This window comes from Clinocottus analis, unplaced genomic scaffold (genome assembly GCF_023055335.1).
Source record: "Clinocottus analis isolate CAN_PGR_092001 unplaced genomic scaffold, fCliAna1.0.p SCAF_21, whole genome shotgun sequence".
In the NCBI taxonomy this organism is placed as follows: Eukaryota; Metazoa; Chordata; class Actinopteri; order Perciformes; family Cottidae; genus Clinocottus; species Clinocottus analis.
In genome coordinates this window covers 14,320,196-14,346,195 of record NW_027175943.1, presented here as the reverse complement: position 1 = coordinate 14,346,195, position 26,000 = coordinate 14,320,196, and the positions used below count along the sequence as shown (strand labels likewise).

At 47.1% G+C, this 26,000-nt stretch overlaps 3 protein-coding genes across 3 annotated transcripts in view; all 3 read right to left on the bottom strand.

The window, feature by feature from the left end:
* Positions 1-192: 192 nt before the first annotated feature.
* Positions 193-2,853, bottom strand: LOC137792364 (calcium-binding protein 2-like). Its single transcript, XM_068588018.1, has 8 exons — positions 2,618-2,853; positions 2,359-2,421; positions 2,129-2,255; positions 1,376-1,406; positions 1,118-1,261; positions 940-1,049; positions 640-787; positions 193-279 (listed from the first exon to the last, which is right to left on the bottom strand). The coding sequence occupies exons 2-8, from the start codon at positions 2,418-2,420 to the stop codon at positions 251-253; spliced, it is 651 nt and encodes a 216-aa protein (XP_068444119.1). The 5' UTR covers position 2,421; positions 2,618-2,853; the 3' UTR covers positions 193-250.
* A 3,907-nt stretch (positions 2,854-6,760) lies between these two features.
* On the bottom strand, positions 6,761-11,019 carry tmem88b (transmembrane protein 88 b). The gene is made up of 3 exons (XM_068588198.1): positions 10,923-11,019; positions 9,142-9,534; positions 6,761-7,160 (listed from the first exon to the last, which is right to left on the bottom strand). Exons 2-3 carry the CDS (start codon positions 9,526-9,528, stop codon positions 6,876-6,878), a joined length of 672 nt encoding a protein of 223 aa, XP_068444299.1. The 5' UTR covers positions 9,529-9,534; positions 10,923-11,019; the 3' UTR covers positions 6,761-6,875.
* Positions 11,020-16,882: 5,863 nt separating this feature from the next.
* kdm6ba (lysine (K)-specific demethylase 6B, a) overlaps positions 16,883-26,000 on the bottom strand; it is an 84,127-nt gene continuing 75,009 nt past the window's right edge. The window contains exons 14-26 of the mRNA XM_068587603.1: positions 22,359-25,927; positions 22,139-22,265; positions 21,830-21,935; positions 21,214-21,419; positions 20,969-21,072; positions 20,814-20,882; positions 20,552-20,700; positions 20,348-20,462; positions 19,864-20,051; positions 19,643-19,784; positions 19,425-19,551; positions 19,154-19,324; positions 16,883-18,736 (exon numbers count right to left, since the gene is read on the bottom strand). Of these exons, the coding sequence (XP_068443704.1) occupies positions 18,722-18,736; positions 19,154-19,324; positions 19,425-19,551; positions 19,643-19,784; positions 19,864-20,051; positions 20,348-20,462; positions 20,552-20,700; positions 20,814-20,882; positions 20,969-21,072; positions 21,214-21,419; positions 21,830-21,935; positions 22,139-22,265; positions 22,359-25,927 (5,088 nt within the window). The 3' untranslated portion in view covers positions 16,883-18,721. The remainder of the gene's footprint in view (positions 18,737-19,153; positions 19,325-19,424; positions 19,552-19,642; positions 19,785-19,863; positions 20,052-20,347; positions 20,463-20,551; positions 20,701-20,813; positions 20,883-20,968; positions 21,073-21,213; positions 21,420-21,829; positions 21,936-22,138; positions 22,266-22,358; positions 25,928-26,000) is intronic.

Below are 26,000 nucleotides of genomic sequence, written 5' to 3'. Positions count from 1 at the left end.
CATAACAAATCACAATACTGTTTTGTTGTTTTAAAAACTTCCATCATTATGATTTCTTTATTAAAATAATAAAACATCTCTTATTTACATATTACATTCAGAGTACAGCATTTCTCCTGCTCCTTTAACAATTCAACATTCATAAAGATGAGTACAGGCACACATTATGTTGTAGATGTCTACACACATTACAAACATTACTGAGTTATTATGGGATGGAAGCTGTGTGAACTATCGGTGGAAGGAGCCGTTAGCGGATGGAGAGCATCATCACAAACTCTGGAGAGGAGAGAGGAGAGCAACCAGTGAGTGCACACAACACACAACACAGCATGTGACACACAAGTATGACCAACAATGTGAGACAGACACACAATCAAATGTGCATTGGCTGGTGTTGCTCAGCCTCCTGCATAATAATCTGTTGTTCCACAGAAACAGATGCAGAAAGGAAGGAAGCAGGTAGAGGGCAGGTGGCTTTTTACCAATTCATCCCACCTGTCAATCATCCAAACCTCTGTCTGGGATCAGTTGACTACAGATTCCAGTAAAAGATTAAATACATAACTTTACCTCCCTTCAGGATCTAATGGACGATCCTCACCAGACGTATAAATGTGCCTGAACTCCTGAAGTCACCTTCAAAGTCGATGCTTCCGTCTGCGTTGATGTCCAGCTCCTTGATGATGTCCTCCAGCTCGCCTTTCTTCAGCTTCTCCCCCAGCATGGACTTGATGGCCTCCTTCATCTCGTCCTGGTTGATCTTCCCGTCCCCGTTCAGGTCAAACTTTTAGAAAATAGAAGAAGAAAACTGTAAGAAAGCTGGTTTTCCTCTGGACCGAGTGTGTTGCGTACAGCCTAAAGCTCCCTGCAGGTCTGGTAAACTCTTTAAAATAACCCTTCCTCCTGTCATTTAGCGTCTTTAATCATTTGACTGACGTGCACGAAGGCCGACTGCAGCTCTTTGAGTCCCAGCATGTCGGCGGTCTCGCCCATCATCCTCGGCCCCATCAGTTCAGTGAAGTCCTCAAAGTCCATGAGCCCGCCCACTGAGGAGAGGAGAGAGGTGTCAGAGCCGCGCTGGACCTCCTTGTGTCCTGTAACCTCATCGGCTCACTTCTCATCTTGATCTGCTGAACGATCTCCAGCAGCTCCATCTCCGTGGGCATGTAGCCCATCGTCCTCATGCATTCAGCCACGTCTTTGTAGTTCAGGTAGCCATCTTGATCGTAGTCAAACTCTTTGAAGGCCTCCTGCAACTCTGTGGGAGAGAAGCAGTTCATCAGATCAAATAATGACTATAATAATGATAATAATGATGGAACTATTAACATGTTAATAACTGCAGTGACTGTAATCTACCAGACAGACTTACCGTCCAGCTCGGCCTGAGCGAGTTCTCTCTCCTGCAGGAACAGATGCAACAACGCACACGTTCAACTGTTAATGCATTTTGATTATTTCTTTGCAAAATAAAAAGTGACCTGTGCGAACCTCTGCACCAACGTCTAATTAAATCCACGCGCTGCTTTTAATGTCGAGGATTTGTGGGCACTTAGCGGTTCATTAGCGTGTGCATTATGCACGCTAATGACTGAAGTGTTCGCCATAGAAGGACCGAAGGCCTCGTAGAGGACAGTTCCCAGGTAGGACCGGGTCCACACAGTGGAACAGGTGAATATCTTCTTGGGTTTGGGCAGTGCTCATCATTTGGATAAACCCGATGAAGAGAGGCAGTAAGCTTCAGCTGACGAGCCTCTAAAGCTGCGGACGCTGCAGGCTTAGTGACAGCTGCTTGAGAAAGCACTGAGAGCACTCTGACTTCTGCTTCTCTTCTGACGTTATAATGTCTGAGACGCCGCCGTTAACAGGAAAAAGATGAACGCCCGCTGCGTTGTGTAGAGATGTTAATCATTCACAATATGGATTCATAAGTCCTCGGCCTGTGGCTGTGGGCAGACACACATTTTACTGAATACATGTGTGTATAAATGTTGCAGGAATGGGGAAACTGGTGTAAAAAGCCATAAACTGTTTGAAGAGGTCAAAGGTCACAGGGACACAACAGAGGTCCACACAGCCACATCTACACAACCAGATGAAACCACACACAGTGTGAGCTACTTACCGCCCCAAAGACACTGTTGAGCACAGAGTTGTAGACTTTGTTCAGGCTGTCGGGGGTCTTCCTGGACTTCTTTGAGGACTTCTTGGGTGTTTCTGAGACTGACCCCGATGGGGTTTCATCTTTGGTGCTGCATGCACAGATCAAACAATCATTCCTGGGTTTTACATGCAGTGTGACTCAGCGTGGCATGATGAAGGTGTCAGTCACACTCACCGCTCCTCTGAACGTACCTGTCTGTTGCGGCCGAGTCGACAGAAGTGGAAGAGGGAGTCCTCTCTCCTGCGGTGGGCATGCTGGGGATGAACACAGGTTTACAGTTACAGTTACACAGACACCATCTTGATAAACGCTTTTTGACATGCAGAAGGATAGGTTGCAAAAAGATTAAAATCATGTTTTCCAAAGGCAATTTATTTTGTTTCACTGCATAAATCTTCGATCTCCAACATCTTCAAAGTGAATCCAGTTCCTTGAGGGCGTTTTGCTCACCTTCAGTCCCTCTCCTGAACGGGAGAAGAGAAAACAACAAGTCCTTCTTGTCCTCCTCGAGCTCCACTTGTGTAGTGAACACACACTGTCTCCTGTGTTGTTCCTTCTCTCTTGACCTCCTTCAGTCTCAGAGGCTTAACGATTACCTGGATAAACTTGCAGCCAACGATTAGAGAGCAAACGCTGTAGCAGCAGTTTGACTTAAGGTCTCCTTCAAGAGGTCAAGATCCTCTGGTTAAAACCTTGAGGTGTCTTTATTCTGAGGTCCAGCGTCTCTCATTCCTGTGAAGGTTTCCCATCGTCCCTCCAGCTCGTAGAGCTGCTGCTTCTCTGCAGTGAGAACGCGTTGTGTTTCTGACAGTTATTATTTTATAATTAAAAGTGATAGATATTTGATAATTGGGTGGTGGGGGCGTGGTCATGCTCAGCTGCTGTAACTTATTATTTACATGTGCAGTCGTATTTAATCACACACAGCACTGCTGCTGCTGCTAATGCTAATGCTGCTGTTGCTACTGTTGTTGCTGCTGCTTTTGTTGAACTGTTGCTGTTGTTGCTACTGTTGCTATTGCTGCTGCTGCTGCTGTGTGTGTGTGTGTGTGTGTGTGTGTGTGTGTGTGTGTGTGTGTGTGTGTGTGTGTGTGTGTGTGTGTGTGTGTGTGTGCGTGCGGTTTTGTTAACACTAAATTACTTTATTTTCTCTTTTGTTACAAAAAGTGCATTTAACAACTGTGTTGTTTGTGATTCCTTAAGCGTTAAGACAGTTTTAAACTTAGGCGCTTGCTGCCTTTGTGTGGACTTCACTCTGTTAGTAGCGTTATGAGCTCTTTTAAACACCTTTGTGCATGTCGGGCTCTGCAGCAGGAATGACCTTGACAAGGTTTTGAGGCATTTTTTGGTAGTTCGGGACGAGATGTTACGTCATAACCAGGTCAACAAGGCACATAAAATGGTACAGAGTGGGAAAAAGACAACGTCCAAACAGATCCAATAACACAAGTAATGCAATAATAGAAACATGTATACATGTATTCACAGTAACAACAGTTGTGGGGTCTCTAGTATTTCATAACGATGATAGTCCAATAAAACATAACTCTTTGAGGATAACGACCTATTGGTGAGCTGTTGATTGAAGATGCACATGTTTGCATTTCATGTCGTATCTCAGAATGGCGGAAAATGTACATTACTTTATTTAAAAAAGAGTCACAAGCCCAAACGTCTGAGGCGCATCGTGGTGCAGTTCCCTGTGTTCCCCGCTAGAGGCTCCAGAGGGCGGCTTGACGTCCGTCCGGCAGGTAAACGTCAACATGACTTTTCTCCCTCATGTCGCGTCAGAGCGGAATGATTATATGATTTGAAACGTTCAGATCGCGTTTATAAGTCAGTTGACACTATATTTGTCTAAACTAAGAAGTCACTCCTCTCTCTGTTAGTAAAGAAACTGATGCGTCTTGAGTTCCTATTGGACCAGACTGTACCACGTGACCCGGAAGCGAGGGGGATTACTTAGTTAAAAACGACCGATTTCACTGCAGTTTTCTGGACTTTTCTCTTCTCTCGTGAGTCCAGAGAGAGCTGCTGGAGGCGGCGACAAATACTGCGATCAAGTCGGACAGTTTTCAGCTGCCTTCAAAGTATTAACAGGAAGTTACGGAATAAAATACTTCCTGTTAGTTCCGATATGTAGTCTACTTGTACTTTTCAGTTCACGTTTGAATGTATTCATATGTGGTTATAAATATATATTCATGCAGAAATGTGTGTGTCGCTGCATCCTTTGTTGTTTTTATGTCTGCCTGTGAAATACATTTCTACTGGTTTTGATGTGTTGTATAAATACGATTTTCTATTATAAACCACACAAAATATGTTTTTAGATTCAACCTGAGACTAATAGTCAACAATCAAGCGTTAAGTATTACAACTACACATAAATTAAGGATTTTCTACAACACGTGGTTTTTGCTGTCAGATCTAAGAGCCAATCAGCTCTCTGATGTGGCGACAGCAGGCGTTTCCCATCATGCACTGGGCCACGCAGGCGGTGGAGAGCTGCTGCAGCGTCTGCCTCTGAAATCGACGGCCGCCTTGCTCCGGTGAGACTACCGTTGATCACGTGTGCATGACGTCAGAGCAAGCCGGGCGCAAGTCGGACACAAATATAACCGGCATGCATTGCGCGTCGATCGTCGGCGATCGATTCTGCGCAGAACTGGCTCATCTCCAACGAGCCTGTGGTCTGTGTGTTGGTTTAGTTTCCGTCCCGGAGAGTTTAGTTGTTAGTGAAATGTATTCTGGACCCGAGTCTAACGGGCTGAGCCACTGGACCAGAATTATTTTACATCTGTCAAGTTCTCAAATAGTTTTCTACAAAGTGAGATTGAGTGTAATTCGTCTTGTGTTCATGAGTAAATGAAAGCAGTAACTAAACGAGCACACCTGACACATTTACTCCTCAGGCGCTGAACATTACTCTTTGTTTTGATTGTTATTTTATGTTTTCCCAGTAAAACCTCTTTACTCTATTATTATCACACACCAACATGATTGAGATGAATATGAGTATATGAGTATACGACAATAGTTCCCAGAGTACTACAATTTGTCATACACGTGTATCAGGATCATAAATCATTTAGTGAACGGTCACGTGTCATTCTGCTCCGTGGCCGCTAGGGGGAGACAGATGTTCACTGTGTGCTGAGTGTGGAGCTTTATTTTCCTCCATCACGAAGAACACAAAGAAGCCCATTCCCGCCACACAAAAAACATTAGGACCAAAAAAAAAATTAGGGACAAAAAAAAATTTAACTTTTTTTTTTTTGTTTTTTTTTTGTTCACGAAAATAATAATAAAAAAAAAAACATCTAAGCAATACGTTATTTATGTGTATGTGTATATATATATATATATATATATATATATATATATATATATATATATATATATATATGTATATATATATATATATATATATATATATATATATATATATATATATATATATATATGTATATATATATATATATATATATATATATGTATATATATATATATATATATATATGTATATATATATATATATATATTTTTGTTTTTTTTTTGTTTTTTTTTTGTTCACGAAAATAATAATAAAAAAAAAACATCTAAGCAATACGTTATTTATGTGTATGTATATATATATATATATATATATATATATATATATATGTACAGACAAAGTACATTGTTGTGGTTCCATTGACAATTTTTAATACCTGAGTAAAATGCAAAGTCCACACATATATTATTTTTGTTTTTTTCGGTCCCTAATTATTTTTTTTTATTTCGTCCTATTTTTTTATTTTTTTTTGGTTCTTTTTTTTTTTTCATCCTAATTTTATTTTTTTCGTCATATTTTTTTCCGTATGGCTGGAATGAGCTTCCATACTGTAACTGTAATTTTGACAATTATAGTCAGTAGTCAAGTTCTCATTTCTCTCCTGGAATGAAACAGTTTTTTTGTTGCATTTTTTCAAGTCAATGGAAAAAAAACAGGTTTTTTTGGGTCCTAAATCTTTAATTATTTTGTGTGTGTGTCTGAAATGGGCTTCCATACAATACAGACTCGAATCAGCTGAATCCAACACTTTATTTATTAAAATGAAAATGAAAATGAAAAACACAAGAAATAGCATCTATATATATATATATATATATATATATATACATATATGTATATATATATACATATATGTATATATATATATATATATATATATATATATATATATATATATATATATATATATATATATATACATATATGTATATATGTACATATATACATATATGTGTACATATATACATATATAAATATATAGATATATATATATATATATGTAATTAGTAATTATATATATGTAATTAGTAGAAACCATGCTGTAACTCAAAAGTGACAAATTTCCAGTAACTGTAAAAAATGATGTGCCAGTGGAATAATACCAACATATACCATAGTAATAATGATTTATTTGTAATTATACCAACAAATACTTTAGTACATCATGTATTTCCCCCCAGAACAATGCAAAGTGTTGAAGTGGAGCCATCAGTCATTAGTTTTGTAACAATAGTTATCAGGATGTTCAGCTGGTTGTTACATCACTTCCTCCCTCTGGCTGCTTCTCGCCTCCGTCATCAACCCTGCTCTCTTGTTCAGTTGCCTTCATATTCTTCATCACATGGTCTTCCTCCCTCCCTCATCTTCCTCTCACACCCAGACCTTCCCCTTCCCTCCTCCGTCGGCGGCGTCTCGGCCTCCGCAGCAGCCGGCGCTCTTTCCCCGGTGCCGGGCGGCCGGCAGGTTCTTGTACACGGCCCGGCTGTAGGGGATGAAGCACAGGCCCAGCTGGAGGTGCCGGGCCAGGCGGCAGTACGCCGCCAGCGCCAGCACCAGCAGAGGCGTCACCAGCAGGAAGCCCACCACCAGCAGAGCCACGCAGCCGCCGTCCGTCAGCAGGTCCGAGCAGTAGGGCGTCGTCCCGTGAGGACGCACCTGGTGGAGAGGAGACAGGCGGAGGGAAGGATGTGACAGGATGCCGCACAGGAAGTGTGTTGTTCAACCTGGAAGTTGGCCAACAGGCAAGTCGCTAAGGCCGAGCAGTGATGTGTTAAAGGCCTTGCTCAAGGGCAGCTTCAACAGGATAAGAAGAGTCCAACCTTCCCCTTATCCATTACTATTCCTATCCAGTCATAATCATGTGGATTGTTATCAGAATATCTGTTTATTAAACCTTCCTTCACAGGGAGGTCAGAGGTCAGCTGCACATTTTCAACCTGGTGAGAGTTCTGGGCCTTTAAGTGTTTAATTTAGTATTTTAAAGTCATCTTTGCACTCGTAGACGCCAGGAGGAGATCTCTCACTCGCTCACATGAGTCTCAGTCAGATGATCACTAAATTATATTCTGACAACAGTAACCAGGATCTTGGTAGAAACGTGTGTGTGTGTGTGTGTGTGTGTATGAACGCAGTGTGTGCATGTGCACGTGTTGCTGAGCTGAAGGCTGGTGCGAGGAGGGAGAGGAGGTAAAAGGGGTGAAAGGGTCACGTCAGTGTGGGAGAGGATCGTCCTTATCACCATGAAGGATGAGCTGAACGCTCGGTGCAGGACAGAAGAGCAGAAAGTATTCCTGCAGGCGCTCAGGAGAGAGAAGAGTATTCATCATGTAAAGGTTTGAGCCTTCACTTTAACAGTTGTACAACATGAAGGATCTCACTTCACGCAGACGTCTCAGACGGAAGAACAGAAACACAACGATGACGTCTGGATGGAAGCAGAGACACAGAGACACAGAGATACAGAGATACAGAGACACAGAGACACAGAGATACAGAGATACAGAGACACAGAGACACAGAGATACAGAGATACAGCTCAGAGAGACTCCAGCTGGAGACGGAATGCACAGGAGGGAGGGAGGAGGGAAGGAGGGAAGGAGGGAAGGAGGGAGTGAATAAGGAGGGAAGGAGGGAGGGAGTAAAAGAGTGAAGGGAAAGCAATGAGCGCTCTGCTTGTTTTTCCTGGTGTGAAGTATTGCGCTCGCTGTGTCTTTGATGAGCGTGACGCCAGAATAACTGGAATGTTCTCGCTCTTGTTCAGTTCCTAGAACCCTAAATACTTATCCCACCTGTCTTCATACTTTTCCTTCTCTCTTTTGATCCCTCCCCCTCTCTCCATCCTCCTGGTCCTGATAATCCTGTAAGCTGCTGTCACATGAGGCCGTGAGCAGCAGCGTCTCTCCGCTCATTAAGCAGCACAACGCCATCAGGAGGCTCTGAACCGCGGTGACATGTTGGGGTTCAGGTCATTGTGACCGCCTCACGGGTCAGGAGCTTGTTTTGTTCGGGGTACAAGTCTTCTTCTATGTTTCTGCACGTCACATTCTGCACATCTTTATAGTCGTCTGATCCCAAGAGCATTAAGTCCCCAAGCAGCCTTTAAAGTGTCGTGACGCTGCTCCCTCACCTCCTCACCCCTCACCCCCTCACCTCCTCACCCCTCACCTCCTCACCCCCTCACCTCCTCACCCCTCACCCCCTCAGCTCTTACATCTCCTCCACATCTGAAGGAACCTCGACTTATCAGATTATAAACCTTCTCCTCGCCGGTGGAGCCAAGCCCCGCCCTAAGCCCCCGGCACGATGTTTGGAACTTTTTGGATCAAAGTTATGAGATTAGGACTTTCAGATGTTATGTGAAGAGATGGATGCAGTTCTGTCTCCTTTCCTCTCTCCTTTTGAGGAGACATGTGAGTAAACATTCATCCTCCCTAACACGCAAACACATTTAATGGGTTTAGATGTTGAGGTCAGATGAAGGACAAATAGAACAGAGAGTTGTGAATCTGATAAATAATTATATCGCAGCAAAGAGCCTCCACACTGGACTCAAACCCGGCGCTCCTTCCCTCCTTCCCTCCTTCCTTCCCTCCTTCCCTCCTTCCCTCCTTCCTTCCCTCCTTCCCTCCCTTCTCACCGTGGAGTGGCACAGGAAGCCGAACACCACCATGACGATGGCCGGCGTCAGGACGGTCCCGAACACCAGCGCGGCGAGGCAGGCGTTGACGGAGGCGATGAGCAGGTTCTGGGCCGTCACCAGCACCGAGCAGGCCCAGCAGTCCAGAGAGCCGCGCAGCTCCAGAGGCGCCTCCAGGCTGTCGGCCGCGGAGTACGGCGGCGGCACGACCACGCGGGACGGCGTCTCCCTGCCGCCGCCCACGGCCGCCGTGGAGGCCAGAGAGCTGGAGAGGTGGAGGTGCGGGTGGAGGTTGCCGTGGTGGTGGTGGTGGTGGTGCGGCAGCTCCTCTGACAGGTCCAGGGCCTGGTGGTGAGCGCCCTGCTCCAGAGCGCCGGACACGCTCATGATGAGCTGTGGACAGGAAGTGACACTGCAGCCAACACGTGTGTGTTTGTGCTCCTGCGAGACGCTGAGGGAGTCCATGCCATCGCTACACAACACTACACAACACTACACAACACTACACAACACTTTTGTACCTCATCAGAGGCTCGTTCCCTCACAGGTCACTCAGAGGTCACTCAGAGGTCACTCAGAGGTCAGAGCTGTGTGACGCGTCTGTGACGATTATCAGAGCTGATTGTGCAAAAGAAACAAGACATGAAGTCCTAAGGAGGAGAGATGAAGTGTGTGTGTGTGTGTGTGTGTGTGTGTGTGTGTGCGTGTGTGTGTGTGTGTGTGCGTGTGTGTGTATATATATATGTATATATATATATATATATACATATGTATATGTATATGTGTATGTATATATATATATATATATACATATGTATATGTATACATATATATATGTATATGTATATATATGTATATATATACATGTGTATATATATGTATATATATATATATATATATATATATATATATATATATATATATATATATATATATATATATATATATATATATGTGTGTGTACACATGTGTGTACATGTACAACACCAGGCTGCTGTGATGTTCAGGAGTCTGCAGGTCTGTGTCTTCATCATAACATTAACTATATTCTATATTATTATTGTTTGTTGCTGCGTTTGGGAACAATGGCCTCGTCCTTCACTCTGATAGATATGAGATGAAACATCACTTGAGATAAAACTCATGTTTTTTACTGATGAATATGGACTTGTGTGTGTGACAAATTGTGCGTTCAGTTCACGTTTACTGAACATCGTGATGGAGATGCTGCTGCTGAGCGCTGTGTACACCTCACAGTCCCATTGTTCAAGAGCAGTTTTGAGGTGGAAGGTCGTGTGTGTGTGTGTGTGTGTGGGTGTGTGTGTGTGTGTGTGTGTCCTCCTCTCTGGTCTTAATGGGTTGAGTTGTAATGTGTCATTTCATTGTGTGACCTCAGTGAAGGAGTTTCTCCATGGAGCTCTTTGTCTGGAGCCTTGTGGCCTCTGAGCTGCTTCCAGGAGGAAGACGCGCTTCAGATTCCTGCTTCATGAGTCATTTAGATAGAAGTTATTATTTACAGTTGACTTTCTCCTTCAGGCATGAGCTCGTCCTCTTGTGGATGAACTCTCAGCAGTGTTGTGGCGCTCAGACGCTGACGGGAGGGTTTCTATTGTTCCATCGTTCTAGTTTTCTATTGTCTGGAACAAAGACGCTGTGGTCATTAGTTCCATGACCTCAGCCCTCTTGGCCTGTTGCTTCATGTCCGTCAGCAGTAAAGATCTTTAGCTTTCAGCTCAGAGAACCAAGAGGAGTGTGTGTGAGTGATGAGCGTCTCTACTCACATGGTGCTGTCGGGCCTCCGGCTGCTCGTCCTCCAGGTCGCTGCTGCTTTCCTCCACGAGACGTCTACACCTTCACCCTCGAGCTTCCTTCAGAGTCCTCTTCCCTTCTCCTCTTCCCTTCTCCTCTTCCCTTCTCCTCTTCCCTTCTCCTCTCCCTCTTCTTCTTCTCCTCTCCTGTGCAGTGTGTGTTGTTAAGCGTTCCTCCTGCAGCCTTATCTCTGGAGGTATGTGGTATGCGGCTGCTCTATCAGAGCTGTCGGTGGAAGTGATGAAGCTCCAGCGTCTCAGTTCCTGTCGGGACGCAGCGGCACAGAACCGCTCTCACGAGTCTTTGTGCTGGTGTGAACTCCTCGTTGCACCTCCCATCTGATGGAGGCTCTCCTTCCCTCCATCCCACGCTGCCTCCTCCCACAAGGCTTATCAGACCGCTGCCTTCCTCCAACAACTCCTCTCACATTCCCCTCAGTACCCCCCCCCACTGACCCGCCCCACTCATCCCGCCCAGCCCCCCCTCATTGCCCCCTCGGCCCCCCCTCATTCCCCTCCCCCTCACCCCCCCCCACCCCCCCCCCCCCCCCCCTCCCCCTCCTGTGGGTATCGGGGGTCAGAGGCGGTTGATAAGTTTAGGAGAGCGGCGCATGAGGGGGAGGGGAGCAGAGTGCAGTTCAGAGAGCAGGACTCAGGATTCAGGACTCAGGATTCAGGACTCAGGATTCAGGACTCGGGACTCGGGATTCAGGACTCGGGACTCGGGTTGAGTTCTGTTGTTTGCTTGTCAAAAGGTTCAGAGGTGTTGAAACAGCTCCAACAGGGTTATTGTGACGACGCGTGAGCTGGTTCTGTGTGTGTGCTGGTTCTGTGTGTGTGCTGGTTCTGTGTGTGTGCTGGTTCTGTGTGTGTGCTGGTTCTGTGTGTGTGCTGGTTCTGTGTGTGAGCTGGTTCTGTGTGTGAGCTGGTTCTGTGTGTGTGCTGGTTCTGTGTGTGTGCTGGTTCTGTGTGTGTGCTGGTTCTGTGCTCATGTTTCATCAGACTTCACTGAAGCAGCGTTCAGGTTGAAATGTTCATGTTTCTTCTCTGGGCTGCATTTCACGATGAGCTGATGCACTTTATGAATATATTGAGTGTTCAGGAAGACTGCACTCTGTTGGTGTTATGAACCGCCTGCTTACAAACTCCTGTATGTAAACATGTAAACATGAAAACATGTAAACATGTAAACGTGTAAACATGAAAACATGTAAACATGTAAACGTGTAAACATGTAAACGTGTAAACATGTAAACATGTACACGTGTAAACATGTAAACATGTAAACGTGTAAATATGTAAACGTGTAAACATGTAAACATGTAAACGTGTAAACATGTAAACATGTAAACGTGTAAACGTGTAAACATGTAAACGTGTAAACATGTAAACATGTAAACGTGTAAACATGTAAACATGTAAACGTGTAAACGTGTAAGCATGAAAACATGTAAACGTGTAAACGTGTAAACATGTAAACATGTAAACATGTAAACGTGTAAACGTGTAAACATGTAAACGTGTAAACGTGTAAGCATGTAAACGTGTAAACGTGTAAACGTGTAAACATGTAAACGTGTAAACGTGTAAATATGTAAACATGTACACGTGTAAACATGTAAACGTGTAAACGTGTAAACGTGTAAATATGTAAATATGTAAACATGTAAACGTGTAAACCTGTAAACATGTAAACGTGTAAACGTGTAAATATGTAAACGTGTAAACATGTAAACGTGCAAACGTGCAAACGTGTAAACGTGTAAACGTGTAAACGTGTAAACATGTAAACGTGTAAACATGTAAACGTGTAAGCATGAAAACATGTAAACGTGTAAACGTGTAAACATGTAAACATGTAAACGTGTAAACGTGTAAATATGTAAACATGCACACGTGTAAACATGTAAACGTGTAAACGTGTAAATATGTAAACATGTACACATGTAAACGTGTAAACATGTAAATATGTAAACATGTAAACATGTAAACATGTAAACGTGTAAACGTGTAAATATGTAAATATGTAAACATGTAAACGTGTAAACATGTAAACGTGTAAACGTGTAAACGTGTAAACAAGTGAATATGTAAACATGTAAACGTGTAAACGTGTAAACTTGTAAACGTGTAAACATGTAAACATGTAAACATGTAAACGTGTAAACGTGTAAACATGTAAACGTGTAAACATGTAAACATGTAAACGTGTAAACGTGTAAGCATGAAAACATGTAAACGTGTAAACGTGTAAGCATGAAAACATGTAAACGTGTAAACGTGTAAACATGTAAACATGTAAACGTGTAAACATGTAAACGTGTAAACGTGTAAACATGTAAACGTGTAAGCATGAAAACATGTAAACGTGTAAACGGGTAAGCATGAAAACATGTAAACGTGTAAACGTGTAAACATGTAAACATGTAAACGTGTAAACGTGTAAACATGTAAACGTGTAAACGTGTAAGCATGAAAACATGTAAACGTGTAAACGTGTAAGCATGAAAACATGTAAACGTGTAAACATGTAAACATGTAAACGTGTAAACATGCAAACATGTAAACGTGTAAGCATGTAAACGCGTAAACGTGTAAACATGTAAACGTGTAAACATGTAAACGTGTAAACGTGTAAACTTGTAAACGTGTAAGCATGTAAACGTGTAAACGTGTAAACATGTAAACGTGTAAACATGTAAACGTGTAAACATGTAAATGTGTAAACATGTAAACGTGTGAACATGTAAACGTGTAAACGTGCAAACATGTAAACGTGTAAACGTGTAAACATGTAAACGTGTAAACATGTAAATGTGTAAACATGTAAACGTGTAAACATGTAAACGTGTAAACGTGTAAACGTGTAAACATGTAAACGTGTAAACGTGTAAACGTGTAAACATGTAAACGTGTAAACATGTAAACGTGTAAGCATGAAAACGTGTAAACATGTAAACGTGTGTCGTAACACACGTCCTGGTGGTGTAACCGGCTCCCTCGTCTCTCTGAGCTTCAGCTCAACAAACTGTTTCATGTTTCCTCTTGAAGAACATCGACTGTCAAGTCAGCTGTTCTGAAACATCCTGTTGAGGACTCGACTGTGAAGCATCGTGTGTGTGTGTGTGTGTGTGTGTGCGTGTGTGTGTGTGTGTGTGTTTGTGTGAGTGTGTGTTTGTGTGAGTGTGTGTGTGTGTGTGTGTGTGTGTGTGTGTGTGTGTGTGTGCGTGTGTGTGTGTGTGTATGAGTGTGTGTGTGTGTGTGTGTGTGTGTGTGTGTGTGTGTGCGTGTGTTTGTGTGTTTGTGTGTTTGTGTGAGTGTGTGAGTGTGTGTGTGCGTGTGTGTGTGTGTGTGTGTGTGTGCGTGTGTGTGTGTGTGTGTGGGCTGCTGCAGGTTCAGATGGTTCATGACAGCAGAGGTCAAACCTCAGGCATGAAGGTCGCTGTGATGAAGGTAGAGATGTTGTTTACAGTGTTTACAGTGTTTGTTTACAGCGTGTGATGAAATAAACACGTGAGATGTTCAGATGAGTGAGAAGATGAAGGAGCAGGAGCTCCAGACTGGAGGAAGCTGTGATCAGCTGCAGGATAAAAGATCACAAGTTACATAATTAGTGTCGTCTGATCCTGATATTTATTTCCCGCTGCGGTGAGATTACGTTTGTTTACTTCCTGTCCTCTGTCTGCCCTCTGTCGTCACGGAGTGTGTGTGTGTGTGTGTGTGTGTGTGTGTGTGTGTGTGTGTTCATGCTCCTGCAGCATAAAGCTCAGCAACACATTTGCATTAAAATACACTTTAACTTCAACACACACGACACTTTAACACTAACGTTGTTTGTTGTGTGAGCACTTTGTCTCGTCCTTCATGTCATACACATCGCACCGTGTCGTTGTTGTTGTTTGTCTCATGTCTCATGTTGCCGCTGAAGAGAACTTGTTTGTGAAAACATTTCTGGCGGTGAAACAGTTTCTGATTCATTAATAAATGAACTTTATCTTCTGATCGTTTCCTTGTTGCCGTCACAGAGGAGACATCTTCAGCATCACGTTCAACCAGAGCAGCATGAAGACACAACTCCCGTTTACTCTTCATCATCATGTTGTTGTTGTTGTGTTGATTGGACACCACAACAATCCGTTCATCACCGCCTGCAGCACCCGGACAAAGAGACGGACGGAGGGTTTCCTGTTTGAAGCAGGATGTCCTGCAGCGTGTCCAGGAACCTGAACGCGACCTCGTGGCCTCCGGTGTGACCTGAGGACAGCGTGACCGCCGCTCTGTCACACGTCTGGCTCCCAGACATGTTGTTACACATGTTCTGTCTGCGTACATCTCACACACACACACACACACACACACACACACACACACACACACACACAACACACACACACACACACACACACACACACACACACACACACACACACACACACTGTGTTGTAAAGAGGAAGTGTCTTTATGAAGTCACACAGCTCGTGCAGCATCTGAAGAGAGGACATAGTTTACGCTCTGCTACTTTGTTGCTGCTCTACATGGCTGCTCTGCTCTTTGCGTATGAAGTTGCTGCTCTACATGGCTGCTCTGCTCTTTGCGTATGAAGTTGCTGCTCTGGTTATTAATGACTGGAGGAAACCGTCCTCGCTGCTACTTCCTGTGAAGTCGTGCCGCTCCGTACGATCTGCTTCCTCCTCACTGGATCCTGATGTCTACATGGAAACTTGTGTGAGGACTTCAGCGTTCCATTTCTTTTCACACGCGTGTCTAACAATAGAGCGCTCAAGTTTGGGACGCGAATGACAAATGTGTGACAACGGTTTGGCTCGACTGCAGGAAGTGACCTGATGCTGAGAGCAGCGAGAAGCCTTCAGGCCTCAGGAGGAAACACGACTGCTCCTGTTTGGAGAAGAGGACAGTTTTCACTTTGAAGTTCAGGTTCATGTCGTCTCGTTCTCGATAACACGAAGAACACATTGTCAGTGTTTCAGGTCCAGCTGGAGGTTCTTCAGACGCTTCAGCGCTGAGAGCTTCAGAGACGACGCGGTGAGACGCTCACAGAGTTTCATCCTGCTCAAAGCGAGGTAAAGTCTCCTGGTTCATTAGTTATGTTTTATGCCACTTTGACGCGTCACGTGTTGAGTGATTCACAGCTTTAGTCAAAACCAGATATTCCTGTTTGGCTCGTTTATCCAGAAACAAATGAAAGTATTTTTCAGAAAATTTATGTTTATGTTGTGTAAACAAAGAGAAAAGCGTCTTGTGAGAGATCAGCTGCTGGATTCATGATGCGATGACAGAAGTCAGATTTTAATCTGTGATCAAACTGTTGAACAACCCTGATTTCATTCATTTCACTTTGATATTGTTTTGTGGACCCTTTGCAGACATTAATGACCTCGCTCCACTCAGTGACGCGTAAACATACGTTTACTAAAGTGTACTACAAGTACAGATACATTCTGTTGTATTTCATAAATGTTTTATGGCACAAATGAAGAATTTGAGGTCAAGAATCTTTCGACATGTAGACCAGTATTTAACCGTGTTGAAGCGCCAAACCTTTTATATCATTTACTGAGACATTATTTAATTCTACAAGATATTTAATGATAATATTAATAATAATAATAATAATAATATTTTGCCATAATGACATTTTTAATGACTTTTTGAGGCTACACAAGGCTAACTTTTTGTATTCTGTGTTTCTTAGCACGCTACATGAAGACATGACATTGGACATGGCAAACTATGACTGAAGAGTCATAGGATGTCATTAAACAGTCTAAAATGTTAAAACAATAAGTCCTCACATAGTCGGTGCTTTTTAAAAAACAAAGTGGAATAACTTCCTCCTCACTCGTGTTTCTAACCTTCATGTTTCAGACGCCACCGAACAAGAAAGAAAATCAGATGTTTCTCTTTTGGATTTATCAAAAAGTTTTTATTAATAGTAATGTCACACAAATTCACAAGTGTTTAAGACGTCTGGCTCAGTTTGGTGTGTGTGTGTGTGTGTGTGTGTGTGTGTGTGTCTGCAGGTGTGTGTGAGTTCTCTAAACAGTGCAGTTATAAATAAATGACCACAAAGAGAAGAAAAAGGAAAAGGTAATAATATTGCAACAGGAAAAATAGATTCTCATTTTAAGAAGATGAAGAGAAAAAGTTGTTCAAAGAGAACGTTTAGCACCATCTATCCCATTATCATATTCAACAGATAATATCATAAAATCATTAAAATCTCGTCTAAAAGCCCTACGTAATAAAAAAAGACCGATCCTCAAATCGCTGGAGCGGTCGTTTTCCTTAACGAACGCAGCGTCATTAGTCGTCTCCTCTACGTGAGCGGCGTGCCTACCGTCTACAGGAAAGGTGTGTTATATTCAAGATAAAGATATTTAATATATAGCAGAAGGAAAAGGCAGGAGTCGTGAGCACCAGAGAGACAGCAGCCTCCACAACCCTCTGCTCACTTCTTACTGAGTTTACTATAAAAAATAAAAAAAGAGGGAAAATAAAAATTTAAAAAATTGAAAACTTGTACAACCCTTTTTAAAAAAAGGGAGACCATTGATATCCAATAAATAGAAGAAACATTTTAAATTAAATGTACAATGCAAAAAGAAAATCCAGGAAATACTAAATCTGCATATTGGAACAAAACAATCATGAACAACACAAACACCAGATGGCAAAGACTTTTCTTTTTTAAAGAGATGGAGGAAATGAACAGAACGACCTGATGCGACAACTTATTATCTCCAGAGGAAATTAAAAGTATAATCCATACAAACACAAGATTTACAACACGTACAAGAGTTTGAAAGACAAAATGAAATCCCCCCCAAAACAACCAAAGTCGTTAAAACCCGTATGTTTTGAAGCATTTCAAACATTTGTATTTTTTTTAAAATTCTTAATGCTCTAGAAAAATGTTCATATCTCTATTATTAGTATTTTTCATTTTCTCTCTTTTCTAAATACAAGGCCAATGTGGTATATATCTAGTTGATCTAGTTTAGAAAAAACAAACCAATAAATTATTTCTTAAAAAAGACAGCACCCCACAAAAATTGCAAACAGCAAATTGTACAAATCTCAGTATTCAAGACGACGACAACAGGAACGAGTTCTCTTGTTGACACAAACGCGCCGCTGCACCGTCAGTACCGCTGCAGCGCACTGCCCCCTGGTGGCCGGCGGCAGAAGAGCACCATCTGAGAGTAACGTCAGTACCGCTGCAGCGCACTGCCCCCTGGTGGCCGGCGGCAGAAGAGCACCATCTGAGAGTAACGTCAGTACCGCTGCAGCGCACTGCCCCCTGGTGGCCGGCGGCAGAAGAGCACCATCTGAGAGTAACGTCAGTACCGCTGCAGCGCACTGCCCCCTGGTGGCCGGCGGCAGAAGAGCACCATCTGAGAGTAACGTCAGTACCGCTGCAGCGCACTGCCCCCTGGTGGCCGGCGGCAGAAGAGCACCATCTGAGAGTAACGTCAGTACCGCTGCAGCGCACTGCCCCCTGGTGGCCGGCGGCAGAAGAGCACCATCTGAGAGTAAACTGGTATTGTGTTGGCGGCTTGGTATTTCTTTTTGTAAACAGTAATGATGAGTAAACGTATTCAACTGGCTGTTCGGCAAGTGTTAGCAGTAGTAGCAAAAATGATTTTAAATAATGAAAAAAAGTTACGTTGAGAACCAAAGTGAAACTGTGTCTTTTGTCCTGGCTGGCAGGAGTTTTGGTTATGGCTGAGAGACGCAGGAGAGGAGCGCTGTCACCGCGAGGAGGCCTGGAGAGAGACACACACACACACACACACACACACACACAGGTTACTTCACAGGAATCGGAGTAGTTTTCTCTGGTCAGAAACGAGCCTCAAACGCCATCAACAAGTGAACTTTCCGACAAATTAAAATGTTGTAGCAATGCATAGTGTATAAAGATACAATGAGCAAAACTATTATCGTATTTGTGTGCAATATTGTATTTTATACTATATCAATACTGTCATATCTTTTATATTTTGTGCCTTATTTTTTTACCTTAAGTTTATTGTAATTCTGTTGAGCTAAATAATTTAATTCGTTTCATTGTCTAGAATAACTGTTGTCTGTGCACACGACAGTAGCACATCCTGAGTCTTGTGTTCGGGTTGTTCCGTTCGTCTCGTTGGAGGCAGCAGGATGGCCACAGCGATGCTCACCAGGGTGAAGGAGTCGTACGTGTTCATGAGCTCCTCGATGCGGTACTGCTCCAGCACCACCACGTTGGTCAGGTTGGGGCTGCGCTGCCGGGCGCAGTCCTCACAGTGAACCACGTACGTCTTCCTGCTGCTGCTCTCGCTCGTCACGAACAACAGATTGAACACCTCCAGCTGCAGAGGAGGAGAGAACATGTCGCCGTTATTGATAGAAAATGACTTTAATGTCCCCCATTAACTGTCAGTGACTGAAGAGAGGACGACAGCGACTCACGTCACACTCGTTGCAGTAGTAGGCCGGCTCGTCCTTCACTCGGCTCTGGTAGGATAACTTCTTCCCGCCCGCCACCAGCTGGTCGCGCAGGATCTGGATGTGCTTCATGGACTGCAGCAGGCAGTGTCTGGCAGCACACACACACTCATGTCATCATCTGTTCATTACAGCTTTGTGTATGCGTCATCATGCAGTGAGGTGCATGACTGTGGACTCACTTGACCAGCTTGAAGGTGTCGGGGTCGGTGATCTTGACCGTGCGGGCCGCGTTCCAGGACACGTGGATCATGGGGACGATGGATTTCACCTTCTTCACTTCGTTCCACTCGAACCTCTCCAGGGCCAGCTGGTACTGGTACGCTGCACAACGATCAACCGTGTTACTAAACATCCCGCCTGCTGCCTCGTGGGGTGCATCCGGCGCTCACGGGGTGCTTACCGTTGAGCGGGCCGACGTTCCAGGCGATGTTGTTGCACCAGCCCACGGCCTGGACCCAGTGGACGGTTCCGGCGTTGATCCACACCAGGTCTCCGGGCCGCTGAATGAAGCGGTACACCGGGATGTTTGACTTGTAGAGGTCTTCCAACACGGGCCACCAGGACCCCGTCAGGTAGTCCACGCCATGCCTGAGCACACAAGAGGAAAACACTCTGTAGGAAGCTGTGGGGCAAGAGCGCCATCTGGTGGTACACACAACCTCTCAGTACACTTTCTAGAGGCTGAACTCAACGCATCAGTGCAGCTATGAGCTGTAGTAGCTCCGCTGACATCTATCTGTGGATGTTCCCATCACATCTTTCCTTTACACCACAGCGTCTGGTGGAAAGAGTCTTGCGGGGACAGATGCATCGAACACACTCCTACTTGTGTTTAATACCGGTGTAAATGATCAATTTGTCCACATGAATCGTGGTCTACTCACTTCACACAGAAGTCGCTGATGGCCTGCCAGTAGTTCTCGTGGACAGAGAACCACTCACAGTCTCCGGGGCCGATGTTGATGTTCACAGAGCAGAAGTTGTTGTTCTCCTGGTGACCTGTTGATGAAGGAGCCAACACGCTCACATAAAGCTATTCCTGGTCTTTGTTTGACTGGAGCTGGTGTTTCCTGTGTGTTTGACGTTACCTGGCGTCCGGCTGCCAGGAACCTTCATGTAGAGCTGCACGGTGTTCATGCCCAGGATGGTGTGACCCACGTGGCTCAGCATGTTTCCACTGGACGCCACGCGCATGAAGGCCGGCAGCTTCTGCAGCTCCTGCAGCTGAGACTTCCACCTGAGCAGAGAGGTCAGGTTGTGTCTTCAGTAACGCGTGAGCAGCAGCATCAATGTGCACTAATAAGCAGCTGTAGTGATCATTGAACACATGGATCTGATGAGGTGGCTCACCTCTTGGGGTCAGAGAGGTCGATGTTGGTGCCAAACTTAATGATCTTCCCCACTTGTTTCTGCTCACCGCTGAGGAGAAGAACACATTATTATTGTTAATGAGTATTAATACAAATTGCATACCACTACGAGTGCATTTTTCACAACATCCTCACCTGCTGCCGTCTTTAGAGCCGTCCTTAGTTGGAGTATCAAAACTGTTTGATGGCTTCTTCTCCTTCTCCTCTTCATCATCCTCGTCATCGCTGCCTTTCTCCTCCTGGAAACAAACCCCAGCATGTTGATCAGCTGTATCACAGAAACATGAAAGTCTCCACATGTAAAGCATTAACCACAGTGTCCAGTGTCCATGGCAGCAGAAGCAGCGCGTCGCTCCACCTGGCGGGCGCAGCAGCTTTACCTGCAGACTCTCCTGGAAGCTGGAGGCCTGGTACTGGGCGTACTTGGCGATGGTGGTGTGTGAGCGGCTGCTCTCGCAGGGCCACGTCTGGCCCGTCCCGCTGGGGTCCCAGTTCTCATCCGCCGGCTGCTGCACCTGAGTCCTCACCTCCACCGCCTGCTCCGCATTCGCCTCCACCAGGGACTTCGTGGAAAACAGCCCCAAATCTAAAAACAACGAGACGTTCACATTACAACGATGCAGGTTCACAGCTGAAGATTAAACTGAAGGAGCAGGATGCTTGAAGGCAACATCATGCGACACATTACTGTGCTCTTATTTTCTACATACACCTGTAACTATCGTGTCTCTTTAAGCCCAAAAAACACATGATGCACTTTGCAAAGGTCGTTCTCACGTTGAGGCTGGAGCTCCTCAGATGGTTTACATCATGCACCTGCATTTAAAATCTAAGGTCTTTGTTGAATCACATGTTTTCTGAGCTAAGCTGCCTTCTCAATGCCTGATGCTCTTGTTCCTTGTCTGTCTGTAAGCCCTTCAGGTGTGTCAGGTGATTCTACATGAGTTCTGCATGTAAGTGAATGTAAAGCATCAACGGTCGCAGGAGCAGACGTACTGAGGCGCAGAGATCCGGCCAGGCCTCTGATGACCGTCACGGGGTTCTTGGGGTCTGTGCAGAACTGCAGCAGCACAGGAGAGAAGGCATCCCTCTTGCTCTCCAACTGCAGAGGAGAAGCACGACGTCACCACACAGGAAGTCAACACGTCTTCATGTGCAACGCATCACCACAAGAGGGCAGCACATGCACCTGAGTTACTTTACGGGTCAGATGCATTTGTGTGTATAAACACACCGTATGTTGTTTTTATAAAGGATTCAAGACAGTAAGGAAGCTCGTCTACAGTGTGTGAGAGAGAGACGTACGTAGATGCTGGGTGTAGGAGGGTTGAGTTTCTCTCTGGGAAGCAGTTCATCTGAGGTCATGATGGGCTTCACAGAGAAGGCTGGCAGCAGGTAAGACTCTCTGAACTTGTCCTTCACTCTGGCGCCCCTGCAGCAGGAAGACAACATGAAGACAACATGTTACAGATGCAAACACACAGAAACAACTCCGCTAAACTAGCTTCCTCCACAGCGCACTCACTTGCAGGACCGGATGATTTCGCTGGCCGTGTTCCTGATGGTGATGTCCTCCAGGGGGATCCTCTTCTCCTCCACGTCGGAGGCGATGAACGTCTCCCTGTCCCCGCTCTCCACTTTGATCAGGCGGATCTTCAGCTCTTTGGGCGGCCCGTCCGACAGCGCTTTCAGCTTCAAGAAGTCCGTTGAACCCAGCGAGGAGCCGGACTCCGAGTCTTTTTTGTCCTCTGATCTTTCTCCAGAGCTCCTGGAGGTCCACTCCGCCTGCTCCCCTTCGCTGGCCGAGCTGGCGCCGGACGCGTCCTTGCGTTTGGTCTTCTCGGCGTCGTAGTGGCCGCGGTTCTTCTCCGAGCCCTCTTTGCACTGCAGGTTGAGGTCACCGAGAATCCTGCGATCCTTCTTTTCCTTGTGGCTCTTGCCGTCTTTGTGCCGCTTGTGGCTGGAGCCGGAATGAGTGGAGGAGGAAGATGAGGACGACAACGACGAGGACGAGGAGGAAGAGCAGAAGATCATCTCGTCTCTCTTTTCTCGATGCTTCTTCTTCTCTTTCCTGTCGTCGTGCTTCCTGCTGCTGTGGCCGTGCTTCCTCTTCTTGTCTTTCTCTCTGTGTTCCTTCACCTTCTCGCGTTTGTGTCGGTCTTTCGCTTTGAGCTCGTCGGGCTTATCGAGGGACTCGGCGCTGGGAAGGGAGTGCCGACTCAGCATGACCTCGCAGCTTTTACCCAGTTCTGCCAGAGAAGACTCCGAGATGGTCGTCAGCAGCTGCTCCTCTTTGATGGGCTTCAGGGGAGAACTTCTCTCCGTTTTGATGGAGCTCCTTCTGTCCTCTGTCGGCTCCACGTCGTCCCTCCAGTCGTGACTGTCCTCCCTTTTCAGTTTCTTGTCTTCGAACAGAGGAGGCAGGGAGGACTTCAGAGACGGGAAAGCTGGACTCAGCGGTGGATTTGTTGAATCCGACGTGGGAGAACTGCCTTGCTGCTGGCGGCAGATGTCGGGGCCCAGAGACAGGGACGAGGAATACTTGACCCCGAGCAGAGCCGACGGCGGCGGCCTGCCAAAAGGGCCGCCGCGGTACGCGTACTTCTGGCTCTCCAGGACCGTCGCTTGGGACTTGAACATGCTGTTCACGCCCGTCTGGTGCAGGTGGGGCCTCTGGGGGGGCGGAGAGCAAGACGGGGCCTCGGAGTCCTCGTCCTCTTCCTCCTCGTCCACCTCGCTCTTCGTCTGCTCGGGGAGGCCGTACAGTTTGGCCAGGTCGCTGTGGCGGTAGTTGGTGTTCCCCACGCCCATGTCCATCGGCCGCTTGGGGTTCAGGGGCACGCCGGGAGACGGTTTGAAGAAGTCCTCGTCCTCCTCGTTGAGGGACGACGTCCGGCTGCAGGGGGACGCCAGCGAGCCTTGGCGGCTGAGCACGGGGGGGCTGGCGTGCGGATTGGACCCGAAGTCCTCCTGGTTGGGCTGATGCTTCATGGCTGGGATGAGGTCCGGGGCACTCAGGTAGCTCTTGACGGGCAGCACACGAGACGAGAAGCCGTCCAGGAGCCCCGCGGCCTTCTCGCTGTTGTACAGCTCCTCTTCCTTCTTGATGGACTCGTCCAGCATGGCCATGATGTTGGCCAGGCCGTCCGGGAGCAGCGTGGACAACTCGGAGGGCTCCTCCTCAAATTGGGCGGCTTCAGCAGCGCAGCTGCTGGCCTTCTCCACGCCGCCGCTCGCCTGCTGGTTCAGGATCCCCCTCATGGCGCTGGAGACCAGCGGCGGCGTCGGGTTCTCTCGGGGGAAAGCCTGGTACAGCTTGGGCGGCTCTCTGAGCGCCAGGGAGGGCAGCGAGTGTTTGCTGCCGTCTCTCTTCTCCCGGGCCGAGTCTTTGGGTAGGTTGGGTGCGGCTTGCATGGCCGGCGGCTTGTTGGGGAACGCCGGCTGGTTCATCCCTGAGGTATTGTGCGTGGACGCGGGGCTGAACGTCGCTCCGCCGCTGTTGCTCCACATCTCGCGCTGCCGCTGCTTCTCTCTGGCGTACTCGGTCTGAGGCGTGAGCGGCGGCGGCCGCAGCCTCTCCGCGGGCGTGGCGGCGGCGGCGGCCGAGTGTCCGGGCGGACACGGGAGGACGCCGCCGCGGCTCAGCCAGGGGAACGGGGGCGAGGCCTGGGAGCCGGGGGGAGGAGCCACCGGAGGAGGCGCAGGGACAGAGGAGAGGCGAGGAGGTGCTGGGGAGGCGCTGCAGGAGAGCAGGCGCTCCAGGTTCTCCATCGCCGTCTGCTCTTTGCCTTTCGCGCTGCATAGTTCCTTTCTCTTCTTCTCCTCCTCTTTCCTCTCCAACTCCTGTTTCTTCTTCTTCTTCTCCTGCCGCTCGAGTTCCCTCTTCTTCACCTCCTGCCTCTCTGCTTCTCTCTTCTTCCCCTCCTCCTCCTGCCTCTCCCACTCTCTCCTCTTCCTCTCCCGCTCCTTCTTCTCCCATTCTCTCTTCTTCCTCTCCTCTTCCTGCCTGTCCCATTCTCTCCTCTTCCTCTCCTCCTCCAGCCGCTCTGCCTCTCTCCTCCTCCGTTCCTCTTCTTGCCTCCTCTTCCTCTCCTGCTCCTGCCTCTCCCATTCTCTCCTCCTCCTCTCCTCCTCCTGTCTGTCCAGTTCTCTTTTCTTCCTCTCCTCCTCCTTCTTCTCCAGCTCCTTCCTCTTCCTCTCCTCGTCCCTCTTTTGTCTCACCTCCCATTCTTTTTTACGCCTCTCCTGCTCCTCCCTGTCTCTTTTCCTCCTTTCCTCGGCTTGCATGTGACCCTCCAGCTCTGCGTCCAGCTTGTCCAGAGCCTCTTCGATGGACTGAGGGACGGCGCTCGCAGCCGGCGGGCGAACCTGAGGCTGAGCGTACGACGCCGACCCAAAGTCCGCCTGCGCCGGCCTGGAGGAGAGCGCCGCATGGTGCTGAGGCGCAGCGCCGGCGGCGCAGCGTGGAGCTGATGGATGTTTCACCGCAGGACCGGGGAGAGGGTGAGAAACTCTGCTTGTGATCACACTGTCCCCGAGCCGCTGGTGCCGCGACGAGAACAAGGAGGAGGACGAGCTGAAGGCGGCGGGTTGCTCCACCTCGTAGCAGGACGTCTTCCCCTTCAGGGGGCGGGGCTTGGTGGCGTCCTGCGGCGGTCTGGGCGGGCCCTGGTGCTGCAGCTGGTGGCTTTGTCCTCGCTGACATCCCGGCTGCTGCAGCGCGTCCAGCTGGGAGGCGGGGCTAGCGATGCCCCGGGCGGAGCTTTGGGGTCCGGGCTCTCGTCCTCTCTGCCAGCCGCCGTTACCGCCGCTCACCGAGCAGCCGGCGGGCGGGGAGGCGATCACCCTGGAGGCGCCGGCCGCACTCGCGCCCCCAGATATCCTGCTGCTGCTGTAGCCGCTGGCGGGGCAAGAGGCCTGGGGGGCGGGGGGGTTGGCAGTGATGACGGGTGTTCGGGTGGAGGTGGTGGGGGGCGGAGGAGGGCCGGCGTGATGGTGGTGCTGGGCAGGACCGGGAACGCGGCCGTCCACGACGTGATTGTGGCTCTGCTGGCGCTGAGGTAGCAGTCCTGGAGGCCTGTAAATACCCGACTCCTGCAGAGACACACACACACACACACACACACACACGTGTTCATTAATACATGTGTTCATATGAAGTAACCAC